The sequence below is a fragment of the Clytia hemisphaerica genome, unplaced genomic scaffold (assembly GCF_902728285.1).
Source record: "Clytia hemisphaerica strain Z4C2 unplaced genomic scaffold, Clytia hemisphaerica genome assembly, whole genome shotgun sequence".
In the NCBI taxonomy this organism is placed as follows: Eukaryota; Metazoa; Cnidaria; class Hydrozoa; order Leptothecata; family Clytiidae; genus Clytia; species Clytia hemisphaerica.
The window spans coordinates 463,481-478,406 of record NW_027104448.1 but is presented as its reverse complement, the minus strand read 5'-3'; the positions used below and the strand labels follow the sequence as shown (position 1 = coordinate 478,406).

The following is a 14,926-nucleotide window of genomic DNA, read 5'->3' as shown; positions in this document are numbered from 1 at the left end:
AGGACAGTGTCTGCCTTTTGTTATATTATGCTGATATAAGCGAAAAAATGTTTTTCTTTTCATCTTTCTGACTAATCTTGCTCCACATCCGTGTCAATCCAACGTGAAAAAACTTGTGAATTAAGATTGACGAGTAAGCAAACGATATCACTCTTATTTAAAACTAAAACCTTTACATGGTAAAAAATATTCATCTTTGGAGCAAAAAAAATTATCTATTTGAAAGCGAATAAGCGTGAAATTTTCATCGCGTGCCGATTTCAATAAAACTCTAAAGAAATAATTTTGCCATACCATGGTGATATTTTGAATTTGTTTATATTTGATATATTTAACCTTAAAATATATTATTATTGACCTAAGTAGAAGTAAATACTATTTATTGGCAATAGGAATGATATAAAAGACTTATAAGAGATCTATCTATAAAATGATATCAAATATTTGCCTTGAAATTCGATTACAAATCAAAAATTATCTGCTACCTTTTCGGCCATATTGACGCCGGACCCTCGTAGTATCACGCATTGGCTAACGTCTATGAGGGCTGTATAATAATAAGGGTTTGCTACAGGTTTTTAGAGAAATTCTAGACTTTTAGTCTCAAAAACCACATTATTTTCAGAATTTTACCTGACTGTTATGCCAATTCCAGACTTTTTCCCGACTTTCCAGAAATTTCCAAACTTTTACCTAATTCAAGACATTTCTGGCAACCCTGATAGTGGTAAAGTTTGTAAAATCTCTATTTCGGCTTCAATGTAGTAAAATCAAATGAGATCCAAATTGAAGTAGTGTTATCGTTTGGAGGTTAGATAACTGGCAAAAATCTACTAAATGTATTTTTTTTCGTTTATGTAGGGGCATTGGACAAGAAAACTTACCTTTTTTACATTTCTGTGGAAATAGTCTGTGGAGAATGTTCAATTTCTAAAGCCACTCAATCATTTCTATAAATTTCTTTGCTAAGCGAAAAGTCGTGTTTGCATGATTCGGGTGCAGAGATTTGAAACCAACCTGTCTTCGTCCGATATCTGAAATTTTTAGTAAGTAAATATTTCTTTTTCACCAACTTCTCACGTCTAGTTCGAGTAAAGAAAACGATTAAATTTAATTTCATACTCAAAGTTTCATGCCATCCAGGTGAAAAATAGTTGTAAGCTTTCCTATGCTAGTATTATTGCCTATAATTATTTAAATGACTCTTTTGATGGTGCTTTTACAGTATTTATGTGTTCGCCAAACTGCTTTCGGATCTTCAGATGGTCCATATTTCTTTCTTCTTAAACCGCAGCAGTAAGATTCTCTTCTAGAGGTCAAGAATTATCTTCCTACAATCATGGTCGGAATATATTGAGATTTTGATGTATTTTTACGTTTTTTCAGAATTTAAAGTTCGGGCGAGAATTGCGATTTCAGTACTTCTAATTTATTTCATTGGATATTTCGATTTTGGAGGGGTTCGGTGGCTTCTAGGCTATATTCCCAACCTTATTGGAACAATATTGAGCTTTTGAATCCTGAGATCCTTCTTCAGTCTAATGTTAAAACTCAGAGTTAAAACTCTATTTTCCAACTGTACTTTAACGCGCTTTAAAATCCTTTTTGGTGTTTAAAATTTCGCAGGGAAATCCCCTTTGTCTCAAATATTTTGTCCATGATTGTAGTAGAAAAAGCTTTTAAAGAACTTAAAAGAAAAGTACAGTGGAGTATTTATATCTCGAACCTATATAATTCGAATGTCTCCTTAACCCAAACAAGTTTTATGGTCCCTTCAATTAACAATATCTTATAAACCTTACTCCATAACTTCCTTAACTCAAACAAATTTCTGTTCCCCGTGCGTGGTCGAGTTAAATGCAAACTTTATTATGCAAAACTATTTTCAACCGAAAAGTCCTTTTTCAAACCATGGAGGTATAAAGAAAAACAGGAGATGTATGTTATTGTAACCACCTTCGCCCTACGGTTGAAATAGTTACGAGGTATGCATGCTCATAATCTTATATAACATATATTTTTGATGAGCTCTTTTGTCGATAAGTGAAATCTCATTGGCACATTAAGTGTTAGAAATTAGATGAGACCAGATCCATTGTTTCTGACATCGTTGTAAGAAAATATTTGAACTTAAAAAAGGCCTGAAAAAATTGGCAATCCTTCATCAAATGACAAGATTTTTTGATCAATGTTTTCTTCCTTTCATTTTCTAGCCTAAGAAAATATTATTTCAAAACAACATTTAATGGTTAACGAAATATGGAATCTAAACTTGTTTCGTGGCGCTAAGTTTTATTGAAAGTTCATTTCAAATTAGCTGACAGTAAAATTTCAAATGCTCATAACTTTTTATATACTTTGAATTGGTTAGCGATTCTATGCGCATTGAAAAGCGCTGTTTTCTGCAGTTTTTTACTGTTTTTTGGGGTCAATCACTTATTAACTTTGTATCATAACTTTATATTGAATAAATATTTTAATGAAATTTTTTCACAGTGATGACCTCCTAAGATCAAAGAATCTCTCCAGTGAAAATAAAAGTTTTTCTACAAGATCTTCATTTTTTTCTTCTTCATTTTCATCTTCATTTTCAGAATTTTTTTGAAGATTTTTTTATTTCAAATTGTTCCACTCACTAATATCTTTCTAATGATACCAAATTTATAAAGATTGAAGAATTCCTTAAAAAGTTATAGGTAAAAGAAAAAAGAGTGCACACTTATCGTGAATAGACTTTAGTTCTCAACAGAATAAATATTAGATTGCGTTTCATTGATTAGACGTTCGATTAACACTTAGTTTAGGGCTATAGAAGAGGCCAGTGATTTTAACATAGGTATAATGTTTGGTCAAAAAAAGCTTTGAGTCGTCTACCTGATTGAAATTATCCCTCTACAAACGTGTACCTTAAGAGAAGAAATTTTTTCGAATTTCTTCCTGCCAAATTTGGATTGATGGGCCATTCGCCAAAATTAATTCTCGCCAAATTTAAATTTCTTTCACACTAGTCTCTATTTCTCTTAAAAACCCCTTTTTTCAAGTTCAATTTTATTAAATCGTCAAAATAAATTCCACCAAATTGCATCCCAATTGGCAGATTGGCTCATTCGCCAAAATTTCTTCCCGACAAAACATCTTTTGTTAAGATATAATTGTTATCTATTTAAAAAAAGACTTGTCAAAAACTTGTTTAAACGCAAAGTAATTTAGACCAATTTTTCAAACCAAGGTCCAAACAACCGCACTTTATCATATAACTGTCTAAAAAATATTGGTTAATGGGAACAGAATAATTGACGATTCTTTTTCTCACTTTAATTAGAGATTTAATGATTTCACTTACAAATTAAACGTATGGCGTCTATGTTGATGATAGTTTAGCTATGTGTCATAAATCCGCTGAGACCCACGCCCCACTGGAAAACTTTGCTGAATTTCGTCCCCTGTGGGAAAAATTACACTACAAGTTTAACAAACCCCACTTGAAAATTGACTTTGATTTTATACCCCTTTGAAATTTAAGGGAAAAATTGCAAACCATCCCATTGGATTGTTCGACTTACTTTAATGGCATCAATTTTGCGGATTTCGCAGATTTGGGTGTCATCCGCGAAATTACTTTAATGGGATAAATTTTCGCGGGGATTAATTTTGAGGGCACGCAACCCTTGAAAAAGGTCAAATCCTCGATATGCTTGTTAGAAAAAAATCGTTTTCCTTAAAATTTTCTTCACAAATTTACAAATTTGGAAGAGGTATTGGAAAATTTTTTATCTAAAGTGATCGTTGATCGTATTGTTAAAAGCTTTTCAATGCAAGAGGGTAATCCAACTGGCTTGAAATTAAACATTTAAAAGGATATGTAAGAAAAGGAGGGAAAACGGAAAAAAAAAGAATTTATTTTCAATGATAAGAAAGAGTGAAAATAACGAAACAACAATTCTAAGTCATTTTATTTATCTCTCTTTTGCTTCTTTTAACAAGTTAAAAAACTTCCTAATCTAACAAAATACTGCATTAGATGTCTTCGGGATAACAGATGGGTTTTGTGGTTTACTCGGACGCTTTGTTTTGGCAGCAGCATTTGCAAACAGTGTTCTTTGTAATACATATCTCCTCGCCCTATTCCAAAACACCCTCTTATTACTTGAAAAAAAAAATTTTTCTTAATTTTCCTGGAAAAATTTTATTTCAATGTTCTGACCCTTTTCAAAAATTTTAATTTGTACCCCAATCCGCGAAATTAAATCCCCGCGAAAAATCAGGAAATCCCTCATCCGCGAAAATTAATCCCCGCGAAATCATAAAATTTTGCGGTTGAGCTCAACCGCAAAATTTAATCCCCGCGAAAATTTATCGCATTAAAGTAAGTCCCAATGGAAATTTGGAAAGACCTTTATCCGCCTAATATTTCTCAACAAAACTCATAATAGTGTCAAATAAAATGATAGCGTAAATCTGTTCTATTTTGCCTTATTTGAAGCTTTTTTAGGCAAAATACCAAAAAATTTAATTTTGGCGAGAACTTGTTTTGGCGAGTGAGCAAAATATTTAATTTTGTCGGGAACTAATTTTGGCGAATTTTGTCTAAATTCGCCGAATTCGCCAAAATTAGTTCCCTTAAAGGTAGTAAGTAGATTAGAAGTATAAACTCATTTCAAGACCACTCTCAAAATAATGATCCCTTGCTGAAAAATAAATCATTTGGTTTAAATAGACGGTTTGCAAAATTATATCAATGCAATCAAAACATGTGCTAACATGATTTTATTCCCATGTTACTTGCTTTACAACTTACAGCTGGTAACTTTATCAGTGTCAATAAATTCGAACCAATCAGAAATAAATAATAATTCGAGTAAAAGCGTGATTTGTCTTCAGACTTTAATTTTGTAACCTGTGTATTGGGCTCTTCCTATGACTTTGATCTATTTTGTGGCCTTTGGCAATTGATGCTTTAACAGTCGTCTTCGAAAATAGGCCTTTATGAGAATAACTTAGTGTGGTGAGTAGGTAGAAAGTGAGAGTTTGAACACAATGGGTATTGTTAACATGAATAGAAATGAATGGGTATTGTTAACACGAATAGGAGAGTTTGAACACAATGGGTATTGTTAACATGAGCAGAAAAGAATAGGCATTGTGTTAGAGCGGAAATGAATAGGCATTGTGTTAGAGCAGAAAGAATAGGCATTGTGTTAGAGTGGAAATGAATAGGCATTGTGTTAGAGCAGAAATGAATAGGTATTGTGTTAGAGCAGAAATGAATGGGTATTGTGTTAGAGCAGAAATGAATAGGCATTGTGTTAGAGCAGAAATGAATAGGTATTGTGTTTACTTTAAATCGTCAAATTTTAAAACGACAAGGCATGAGAAGAGCTGAAAATGAATAAGCATTGTTTTCCACTTTTTAAAGTAAATCAAGTTACAATTTTTACGCTTTGATTAAAACACAACCTATAAAAGGATGAAAATTGCTCACGTTTTTTCTCAGTTTTTACCTTTTCAAAGTTGGAGAGCTGTTAAAGGAATAAACAAAATGGCGACTTTTAAAGAAGATACTTCAAACACCAATGCTATGAACAACATTGGCGACAAGGCATCATACATGAAGAGAGAAAGGGCATTCTCCTTAGGAAAATTTAAAGTTGTATATTCGAGAGAAGGAGAAGATGCGGCAGATACAATCATTGTGAGAAATTTGTATGGTGATGCTAAAGAAAATCAAAGTATCTTTGGAATGAAGGGGGTGGACAACATCAGTAAACTATTTTTGTCGCTGATTACAATTTGTCACGACAACAAAAAATGGATAAAGAAGAGTGCTCAATTTTTGGATCATGCTAATCTAGATGAAGTGACTGATGTTTATCTCGAAAACACTCACAATTTGGATCAACTGAAAAACTTTACAATTGACTCTTCAGAATATATTCAATTTGGAATAAGAAAGGATGATAACGACTACAGTTCTATTGTCAAAGTAGAATTCAATCGAGAACGTGCGATTTTCAGTTTGTCATTTTACATAATTGAAGGAGTGTTCAGAAATAGAATTTATCTATTCCCAGCTGAAGTCATGAAGCTTTTGAAATACATGAATTCAAGATTTGAATTTTCAGAAGTGGAAAGATTGAGATTAGAAACGAAAGAAATGGTGAATGAAGAAGCTATTGATTTTTCAAAAGACGATTTCTTTTAACTTAAACAATGTTCCATATGATGCGGAAAAATATAATAATGTAATAAATGCATCATGTGAATGTAATATTTAAAATATATAAAAATGTAATATTTAAGATGTAAGTAATAAAATAAAATAAAAAGTATATCAATTAACATTCTCTTCCATCTCTTCCGTGTTTTTGTAATGCCCATAAGGACGTGTGCTTATACCATCAGATAAAATAAATCTTTTATCATCATATGGACATAACGATATCTTGTTCTGTTGTACAGTAAACATGACATGACCATAGGAACGTATACTGTTCATTAAATGTAAAAATTCAGTATTTCTAAATAAAGCCTCTCGGTAATTGGAATGACAAATTTCCTTTTTCACAACACCCTTTTTCACTCCTTTTGCTCGTTTAACGTTAAAGTCTTTTGACCGATCGACCAAGATAGAATACATCTTAGCTCGTAGACCAACAAACTCTAAGATGGGGGATGCATGCATCTCGTCTTTCATTTTACCAATCCGTTTTTTATTTTGTAATGAAAAACATTGATGATTTCGTGGATAATCTGAAAAGTCGAAGAGATGCTTATCCTCGTTCATGTCAGCGTACAAATCTTCACATTCGATTGAATAAAGAAGGCTGTCCGTATCAGTAAAGAGTAACTTAGATTGGTCACCAGGATACTTTGTCTTCACATACCCATAATGGAAGTCGTACATCAAATGTTTTGCGAGGTCTAACACAGCTACACCCGTGTAGATCGGTCTGTTCAACTTGATAGTTGTTTTGATACGTTCAACAGCAACCAAATCTTCATGAAAAATGGTACATCTTTTGAAGGATGGTTGCGCCGTTAATTTTCGTAAAGATTCTTCGTTATTAACAAGATTAATGTTTCTTCGATTTCGCATATTCTCCATGGTTTTCCCAAACATTGAATTGTTCATGAGTTTAAAGAAGTCCTTTTCAAACTCATTTCTTGCTTGTGACCGTTTCAACGTATTAAAGTCGATATAGGTTTTTAACCACGGAGACTGAGCGAATTTAAGACAGCGATGAATTTTGTTAGTCTCATACCTAACTGACAATAAAGTTTTAAATTACGATAATGTAGTACATATGATTCCTTGTTTCTCAGATTAGGTATGAGTTTGGTCGTAGATGGTAGTATGGTGTAGCTGTCTCCTCGCAATGCTTCAGCAATCTTCAAGTGTGTTGACGATAACTCATCAGGTTGAACGATCATCCGTTCCGGTGCCAAAGGGTAATCAGAATGCGAGTCGTGTAATTCTTGAGGGTATTCTATAATGAAAAAAGATATAGAAAGATCAACAACAATAAGAACAATAGCATTAGATATCATGAAATGATTGATATCATGTCAACATACCTAGATCAACTTCCAAAATGTAACCAATGTCATCATCATCCTTAGCGTCATCAACGTTGAGAGCAGAAATTTCATCAGCTGTCATCCATGTAAAATCACCTTTAAAAAACAAGAATCAAATTTCAAAAAATAATATTATAATCTTGATCATACATAAAAGAACAACTTTAAAAATAACAAACGAATTAAACCATACCAATGGGTAGATACTGAGACATAGCCCATCCATAAAGATTGTTGGCATCCCAATACATTAAATGTCTCGTCGGCTGCGTGTCATCATACCCTGGCTTTGATGGTAAATTTGACTTTGCGTATCGATGCGTAATCGTGGATACCCCTCCTCGTATAGCGGTTTCACAAAACAGATACATGTCAATGTCCGTCATTAACTCCAACTCTACCTTAGTCATCTTTAAAGCGGATTCGAAACTCAAACCAGGAGCTGTGAAACATCGAGCAGGATCAATACCATAATATCTTAGACATGTTGATCGGAACGTTTCAAAGACGTCTGCCAAAAGGAGAACATCAGTCAACAGATAGAAATCATGATAATGACGCATATTTCGCATGTGCATAGAATGAAATATGAGTTGTGCACGTGCATAATCATCGTCAGACACAGTTGAATCGGTTAGAGTGGAGTAAAATTGATCTTGTGATGGTAATTCTTCAGCTTCAAAGTCACTCCACTCTTTAAAAAACTCATACGGATAAATTCCTTTCGTGATCATATATGATTTAACCTCAGAAGCACGCACCTCTTGTGCTTGCGTTAATATTGGAGGTGTATAGGGAGGTTCGTCACGATAGTCGGGAATGTTGCTTATATTGAAGCGATCAACCTCTTGGTCACCAAAATCGTCAAGATCTGTCGGAAGACTGTTATTGACTATATTGTTGGTTTCATCGGGATCAATCCGTTCAGATACGAGGTTTTTAATGTACTTTTCACATTCAGGAAACGTATCAAGATTTTTGGATAACCTATCCAAAGACGAAAACAGGAACTGAAAACTGTCAATGAAACGTAAACCACCAATGGAAAAAGAAATATACTTTTCAGTGTTCGTCGGAATGACAGTTATTTCTCCATGTCTTTGTTTTACAGCCGACATTATTAAATGTGCATCATACGTTTTTAAATTGTGAAAAACCACTGGTATCTTCATTTGCTCAGTATGAATCCGATAGTTCAGGTTACAACCTTGATGAGCAGGACCTTAAAACGAAAGAGAAATTAATTTCTTATAAAGCTTCATGAGAGTGTGAAAGAGTCGTATGAAAACGAAAATAAAAATCATCTGGGTATTACCAGATAATAACAATGATACATACCATTGTAAGTGCCATCAAGATGATTATGATCTTTGACTTTCCAACCAGACGTAATCGGATCATCACAAATGTGACATTTCGGGTTATTTGAATAAAAATAATTCTTTTCCTCGCGTGTTAAGGGATGCATAGGTGTCTGACGAAATAACCACTTGCGGAGTATCTTCTCCTCTCGCAAAAGCATATCAATAAAGATTTCAGCAGCATTTTCTCCGAAATAAAGTTTAGGATCTGAATAGTACCGTTTATCAGTACTGACAATGTGATACGCAAAACTACAAGCACGCTGTTCCTGATATTTATTCGTCCATGAAGTCTTTAATCTCGCACTTGCTTCCTCATCTTCTTCGTGTCGTTCTACACCCGGATGGTTTTTAGTCGGAATATAATAATCAGCAGTAGATGTTGGTACCAACATACTTTCAAAATCACAATAAATGACAAAAGGACAAGGTAGTTGATATTCAGTTTTGGTAAATCGTAAAACATTACTGTCTTCTTTCGGTAGTTCAGCATGCTGAGGTTGATGTGTATGACATAGTTTTGAATGACTGATCAATGTATTTTCATTTTCGAAACCATGCATACAATGAAAACAAAAATGCTTCTTTCCATGATGATGAGAAAGTTGACGAGTTAGCATTGAACTAACATTAGTAATAAGTACATAGTGCGATTGTTCATTACTTGAAAAAAGGAGCAAATTAATTTGAATATGACCTAAAGATTTGGTTGATCTTCGAAAGTAAATCTTTTCCTCTTCCTCATCCCATCCAAACACATTAATAGCCACCGTAGGGTTTTGTCTTTCAAATCGATCAAGTTGCTTAACAGGTGTCGGAAACGAAATATTGTTCATATCCAAATCGAAATCTTGTTCATAATCTTGATATTGATACTTTTGAACACGACTTCGATTATTCGGAAAATTGTACAGATGCGCCAAAATACTCCATAGAAAACATTTATCATCAAAAGTGTTCTTGACGTTGACAAAACAGTTCTTGGACTTGAGTCCCTTCGGTAGAGGTAGATAAGATGATGCGCGTAAAGGATCATAAGCAATCAAACCTGAAAAAAAATATATATTTTTTAAAGTGATCAGAGTATAAGAGGCAAAAAAATGTAAAAAACAAACAAAAAAAACTTACTCATATCAAGGGAAATAAGACAATCGATCACCCAGCCACTACCATTTCGTTGAAATTCTTCAATTTCATGCCATAATTGTTGATGTGCTATTTCAATGTGTCGCGAAAGGTCATGTAAATTGTCATTATTAATTGTAAAGACTTCAGAGCGGAAAACGGCTGGCGGTTCGGTTAAAACATCAGTTTGGTTGAGCTTGTGAAAAGTTGCGACAACTGAAAAATAGTATTTCCAAGCTTTAGTTCGAGATTCGGCGAGTTTTCTCTCGAGCTCCGCCTTGTGAAAGTTGCAAACGTTTTTCAAACGTTCAGAAAAGTTAGCTTGTACAGATTGATCAAACTTCTTTTTATATGTTACAATCTTTCCATTGAATGCACTCTCATGTACAGTCGGAATTTCCCAATATTCGGCATGAATTTCACCATAATTCGAAGTACTTCCACCATCTTGAACTAAAATATTTCTGTGTGATGATGATGGCGGTGGTGTTAGTTGACGCGTATTGGCTTTTTTTGATGAAGTTGGAGCAACAATATCATCAGTATGCAATCGCTTCCGACAAGTATTTTCATGAAGTTTACAATTTTCTTCGTGGTAAAACGACGAAAACAAGACATACAAGAAAACTCTTTATCTGTATCCAGTCTATTGCAATTTTTCTTGTGTCTTTTCAAATGATCTTCGGAGAAACACGGATATTTACATTTCTTACATACAAGAGTAGTACAGCACGCGTTGATATCAGATGCATCTTTTATATGGAAATCAATTTCATCCTCAGCAGCATTATCATCATCATCATCATCATTAAAATCATATAATTCTTCTACTTCCATATTGCTTAGAAAATCCATCATATTCATGACACTAAAATTCGGAATAATTTCAACATCATTTTCTCGACCAGATAAAGATAGTTGTTCTTCGGAGACCACTGCTTCTTCAGGTATCTCAATATCCTCCCACAAAATAGTTATCAAGTCATCAAGAGAATCTGATGATGAAGACATATTATGTCTCAAAAACGAAGTATAAGGTATGCAAAGATACAAGCTCAAATACGTCACTCTACTGCTGCTGCTGCTACCAGGCTCTTCAAAAAAATTAAACAAAATGTTCAAGATCACATCAAACCCTAAGTTATACTTTCCTCTGAAAAGAAATTGAATAATAAAAAAACTATTTTGAATAAGATGAATAGTGAATTATATTCAACCATGGTATTTTATTGTTTGTTCAAATGAAAATTGAAAGTAACTATATAAATGATCAGTATGATTTGTTCATTTATGATCTCGAAAACGGTTAAATGAATCAAAGCATTGAAAGAATTCATTTCAATCCAGTTCAAAATGGAGCTAAGTCATCCGTTTAGTCTGATTGTTGCTGGAAGCAGAAAATCCGGTAAGACCGTATTCACGAAACACATTCTCAGCATGGTAAAAATCTGATTAACCAGCAATGCCAAAACGCATCATGTGGGTGTATGCGAAACACCAACCTGACCTACTCGAAGAACTCATGAACATTGATAAAAATATCGAGTACGTAGATGGTATTCCACATGACCTGGAAAGCACATTCGATCGAAACATCATGAATTTGATCATTTTGGATGACATGATGGACGAGGCTAGCAAGGACGAAAGAATTTCTCAGCTTTTCACACGTGGAAGACACGATAACCTTCGGTTATTATCTCACCCAAATCTCTTTCATAAAAATCAAAGAATTTAGTTTAAACTCTGACTATATCGTGGTGTTTAAGAACCCTAGAGATGCTTCTCAGATTGTCATTTAGCGAGACAAGTTATGCCAGGTAATACAAAGTTTTTTGTTTGGGCATATCGCGATGCGACAAAGAAACCCTTCTCATACCTTTCTTAGACGTCACACCAACAAGAGATGATCGTTCAGAGTCAGCAGTAATATTTCCCTCATGAACATCCACAGATTATGTATATTCCAAAGGTATTAAAATGAATACACTCAAATCAATATCTCGCATTTTTGTCTTGACAGTTCACAAGTCAAGTCATTCTCATCGTTGTTTGGTAGACTGTTGACAACTCACAGATGTAGAGTAATTATGACAAGAAGAGTGCTGAAAAACAGTGATTATTTGAAATTGTTGCAGTGTTCATCAAAGCAGGATCGAATTCGCTTGCTGACAGGCGCAAAAAGTGAGCAAATCAACGCCATTTGTGACTGCATCAAAAATATACTTTTGGGTAATATCGAAATCACTCACTCACAAAAGAAAAAGCTTCTTCCTAAGAAGACCCTACTCGCGGACAAGAAAACAAAAACTAAAGATCGCAAGAAACTGCTCATTCAGCAAGGCGGATCTGCTTTACTACCTATTCTACTTACCACCGTAGGTAGCGAACTGGTATCGTCAATACTACCAAAGATATTCCCGGGATGATCCCATTTGGAAAAAAATACGTTGTCATCACCGAAAAGGAATACAACATACTCAAAGATGCTAACAACAAGAACCAAAACCATCATAATAGCGTTTTGGATAGTGGTGATCATAGTGATTCGCGATTAAATACCAATGCCCCTGAAATTTTAAATCCAGAAAAGGTAGAGTTATTCAAAGCCGAAGCCAAAATGAAAGATGTATGGGACAAGTACAACATGTCAACTGATGAAAAAATTCGAAATTTCACCGAACAATTGAACAATCTTCAATCTAGATACGAGTCTCTAACAAAACCAAAACCTGTTGAGATTGTTTTAAACAAGAACAACAACAAGAACAACAACAGCAGCAGTCTGAATCCTCAAACATCATCATCATCATCGCCGTCTACAGCACTCGACGAATTGAATATTATAGAGACCAATATTCTCAAAGGTCTACCCAAAACGAGTAAGACAAACGCACGGTTGATTATAGAACAGTTGAAAAAACACCCTGATATTATACGATGGGAAGCAAACGGTGACGTTTACTTTAAAAATTCGCGTATACCAAACACAAACTTTACAGACCTGCTGACTAACTCTGTTACGAATAGAGAGAGTTTATCCATTCCCATAATGGCACAGTCTGTTTTTACAAAGGCATTGTCAGATGCAAATGTAGCGGATACTTGGATTAAAAATAAGGAGCAAAAAAGGCTTTTGCAGACCTACAAAGGTCTACGCAATGAAAATCCATTTTCTCCTTCAGTAATAAAGTTACGTCGTGAATTTAGCAAAGATGGTGGTGGTGATGGTGGTCGTGCTGGATATGACTTTGATGACCAATATTCACATCCTAAGATAAAAAGACCCAAAAAGTGGGCCTCTTCAACCTAATGATTTATTACTTGTTAAATATATAATGTTTTATTATTCGCAAAGAAAATATAATATAAAAGAAAATCTATCAGACTTTTTGTTCATTTGGTTTCGTAAGTGTGCTTGAGATGAGATCGCATCATCGACATCATGTGTAGTACGCCTCTCGCTTTAAGACTTCGAGATTTTTTCAAAAGATTTCGATGCATGATAGCTTGTTGCGGTTCTGGTATAACTATTGAAAATTCTCAAATTGATGGCAAGCCGAAAAAGAAAGCAGTCAACAATCAATAGTGAAAGCAATGATCGCGGTAGTGACTTCGTTCATAATCAAAGTACTGATGATGATGATCGAATACTTTATAAACTGTATTATTCTCTCGCTTCTCCAGCTTCTTTTTCCGGACTGGAGAAATTGTATAGAGAGAGGCTCGTAAGAATAGTGCTACGATATCAAGATCCAAAGTTAAGAGATGGTTGAGCTCACAATTGACTTATACTATTCACAGACCCGTGAGTAGACTTCGATTCGCGACGAGACCGGTTGTCGTTTACGACATTGATGAGCAATGGCAAATGGATTTGGTAGATTTAACCAAGTTGTCTAGGTACAACTCAGGTTTCAAATACCTTCTCACGTGTATTGATGTTTTGAGTAAATTCGCTTTCGTTCAGCCTCTAAAAACAAAAACTGGAAAAGAGCTGAATGTTGTTATGGAAAGAATGTTTCAACAACGCAAACCCAAACTCATTCACACCGATCAAGGTACAGAGTTTTTAAATACCCACGTGAAACGACTACTGAAAGAACACGGTGGCATCAAGTTGTTTTTCACGTATAGTGAAAGAAAAGCCAGCATTGTAGAGAGATTTAATCGCACCTTTAAAAACTTGATGTTCAAATACTTTACAAAGTATAATACTTATCGTTATATTGACGTCTTACAGGACATGGTTGAGAGATACAACAACTCTTATCATCGTTCCATCAAAATGAATCCTAGTGAGGTGACAAAAGAGAATGCTCCTCTAGCATGGGTGAACCTATACGAGAAAAGACTAAATAGCGGAAAAAGACAAGCGGAAGCTCGTCGTCGTCGCCGTCATAATCGTGTTTTGAAAATTGGACAGCATGTGCGAATAAGTATCGAAAGGACAGTCTTTCAAAAGCGATATGAACAATCATGGACAGAGGAGATTTTCATTATTACCCATGTTCTCGGCGGCAACGGTAGTCGAAGTCCGATAGTGTATAAATTGAAAGATCAAGCTGATGAGCCTTTAAAAGGAGTGTTTTATAGAGACGAATTGCAAACGGTGACTGAACCTCGAACGTATAGGATTGAAAAGATTTTACGCAAAAAGAAGAACACGAGAGATGGTACGATATCTTATCTCGTAAAGTGGAAAGGATATTCTAACAAGTTTAACAGCTACGTATCAGAAAAGGATATTGAAGCTATTGGTGGTGGTGGTGGTGAAATTATTTAATCATAATGGAAAAGTTTTACTTGGTTTTACCTAGCAATAGCTCTATGAAACTGTATCCTGAAAATACACTCGCTAA

The 14,926-nt window shown here is 34.5% G+C and overlaps 1 protein-coding gene across 1 annotated transcript; it reads right to left on the bottom strand.

Annotated features, from left to right (window-relative positions):
* Window positions 1-6,331: 6,331 nt before the first annotated feature.
* LOC136821061 (uncharacterized) lies at window positions 6,332-9,502 on the bottom strand. Its single transcript, XM_067077294.1, has 5 exons — window positions 8,917-9,502; window positions 7,772-8,800; window positions 7,576-7,674; window positions 7,303-7,487; window positions 6,332-7,219 (listed from the first exon to the last, which is right to left on the bottom strand). The coding sequence occupies exons 1-5, from the start codon at window positions 9,500-9,502 to the stop codon at window positions 6,332-6,334; spliced, it is 2,787 nt and encodes a 928-aa protein (XP_066933395.1).
* Between the last annotated feature and the right edge of the window lie 5,424 nt (window positions 9,503-14,926).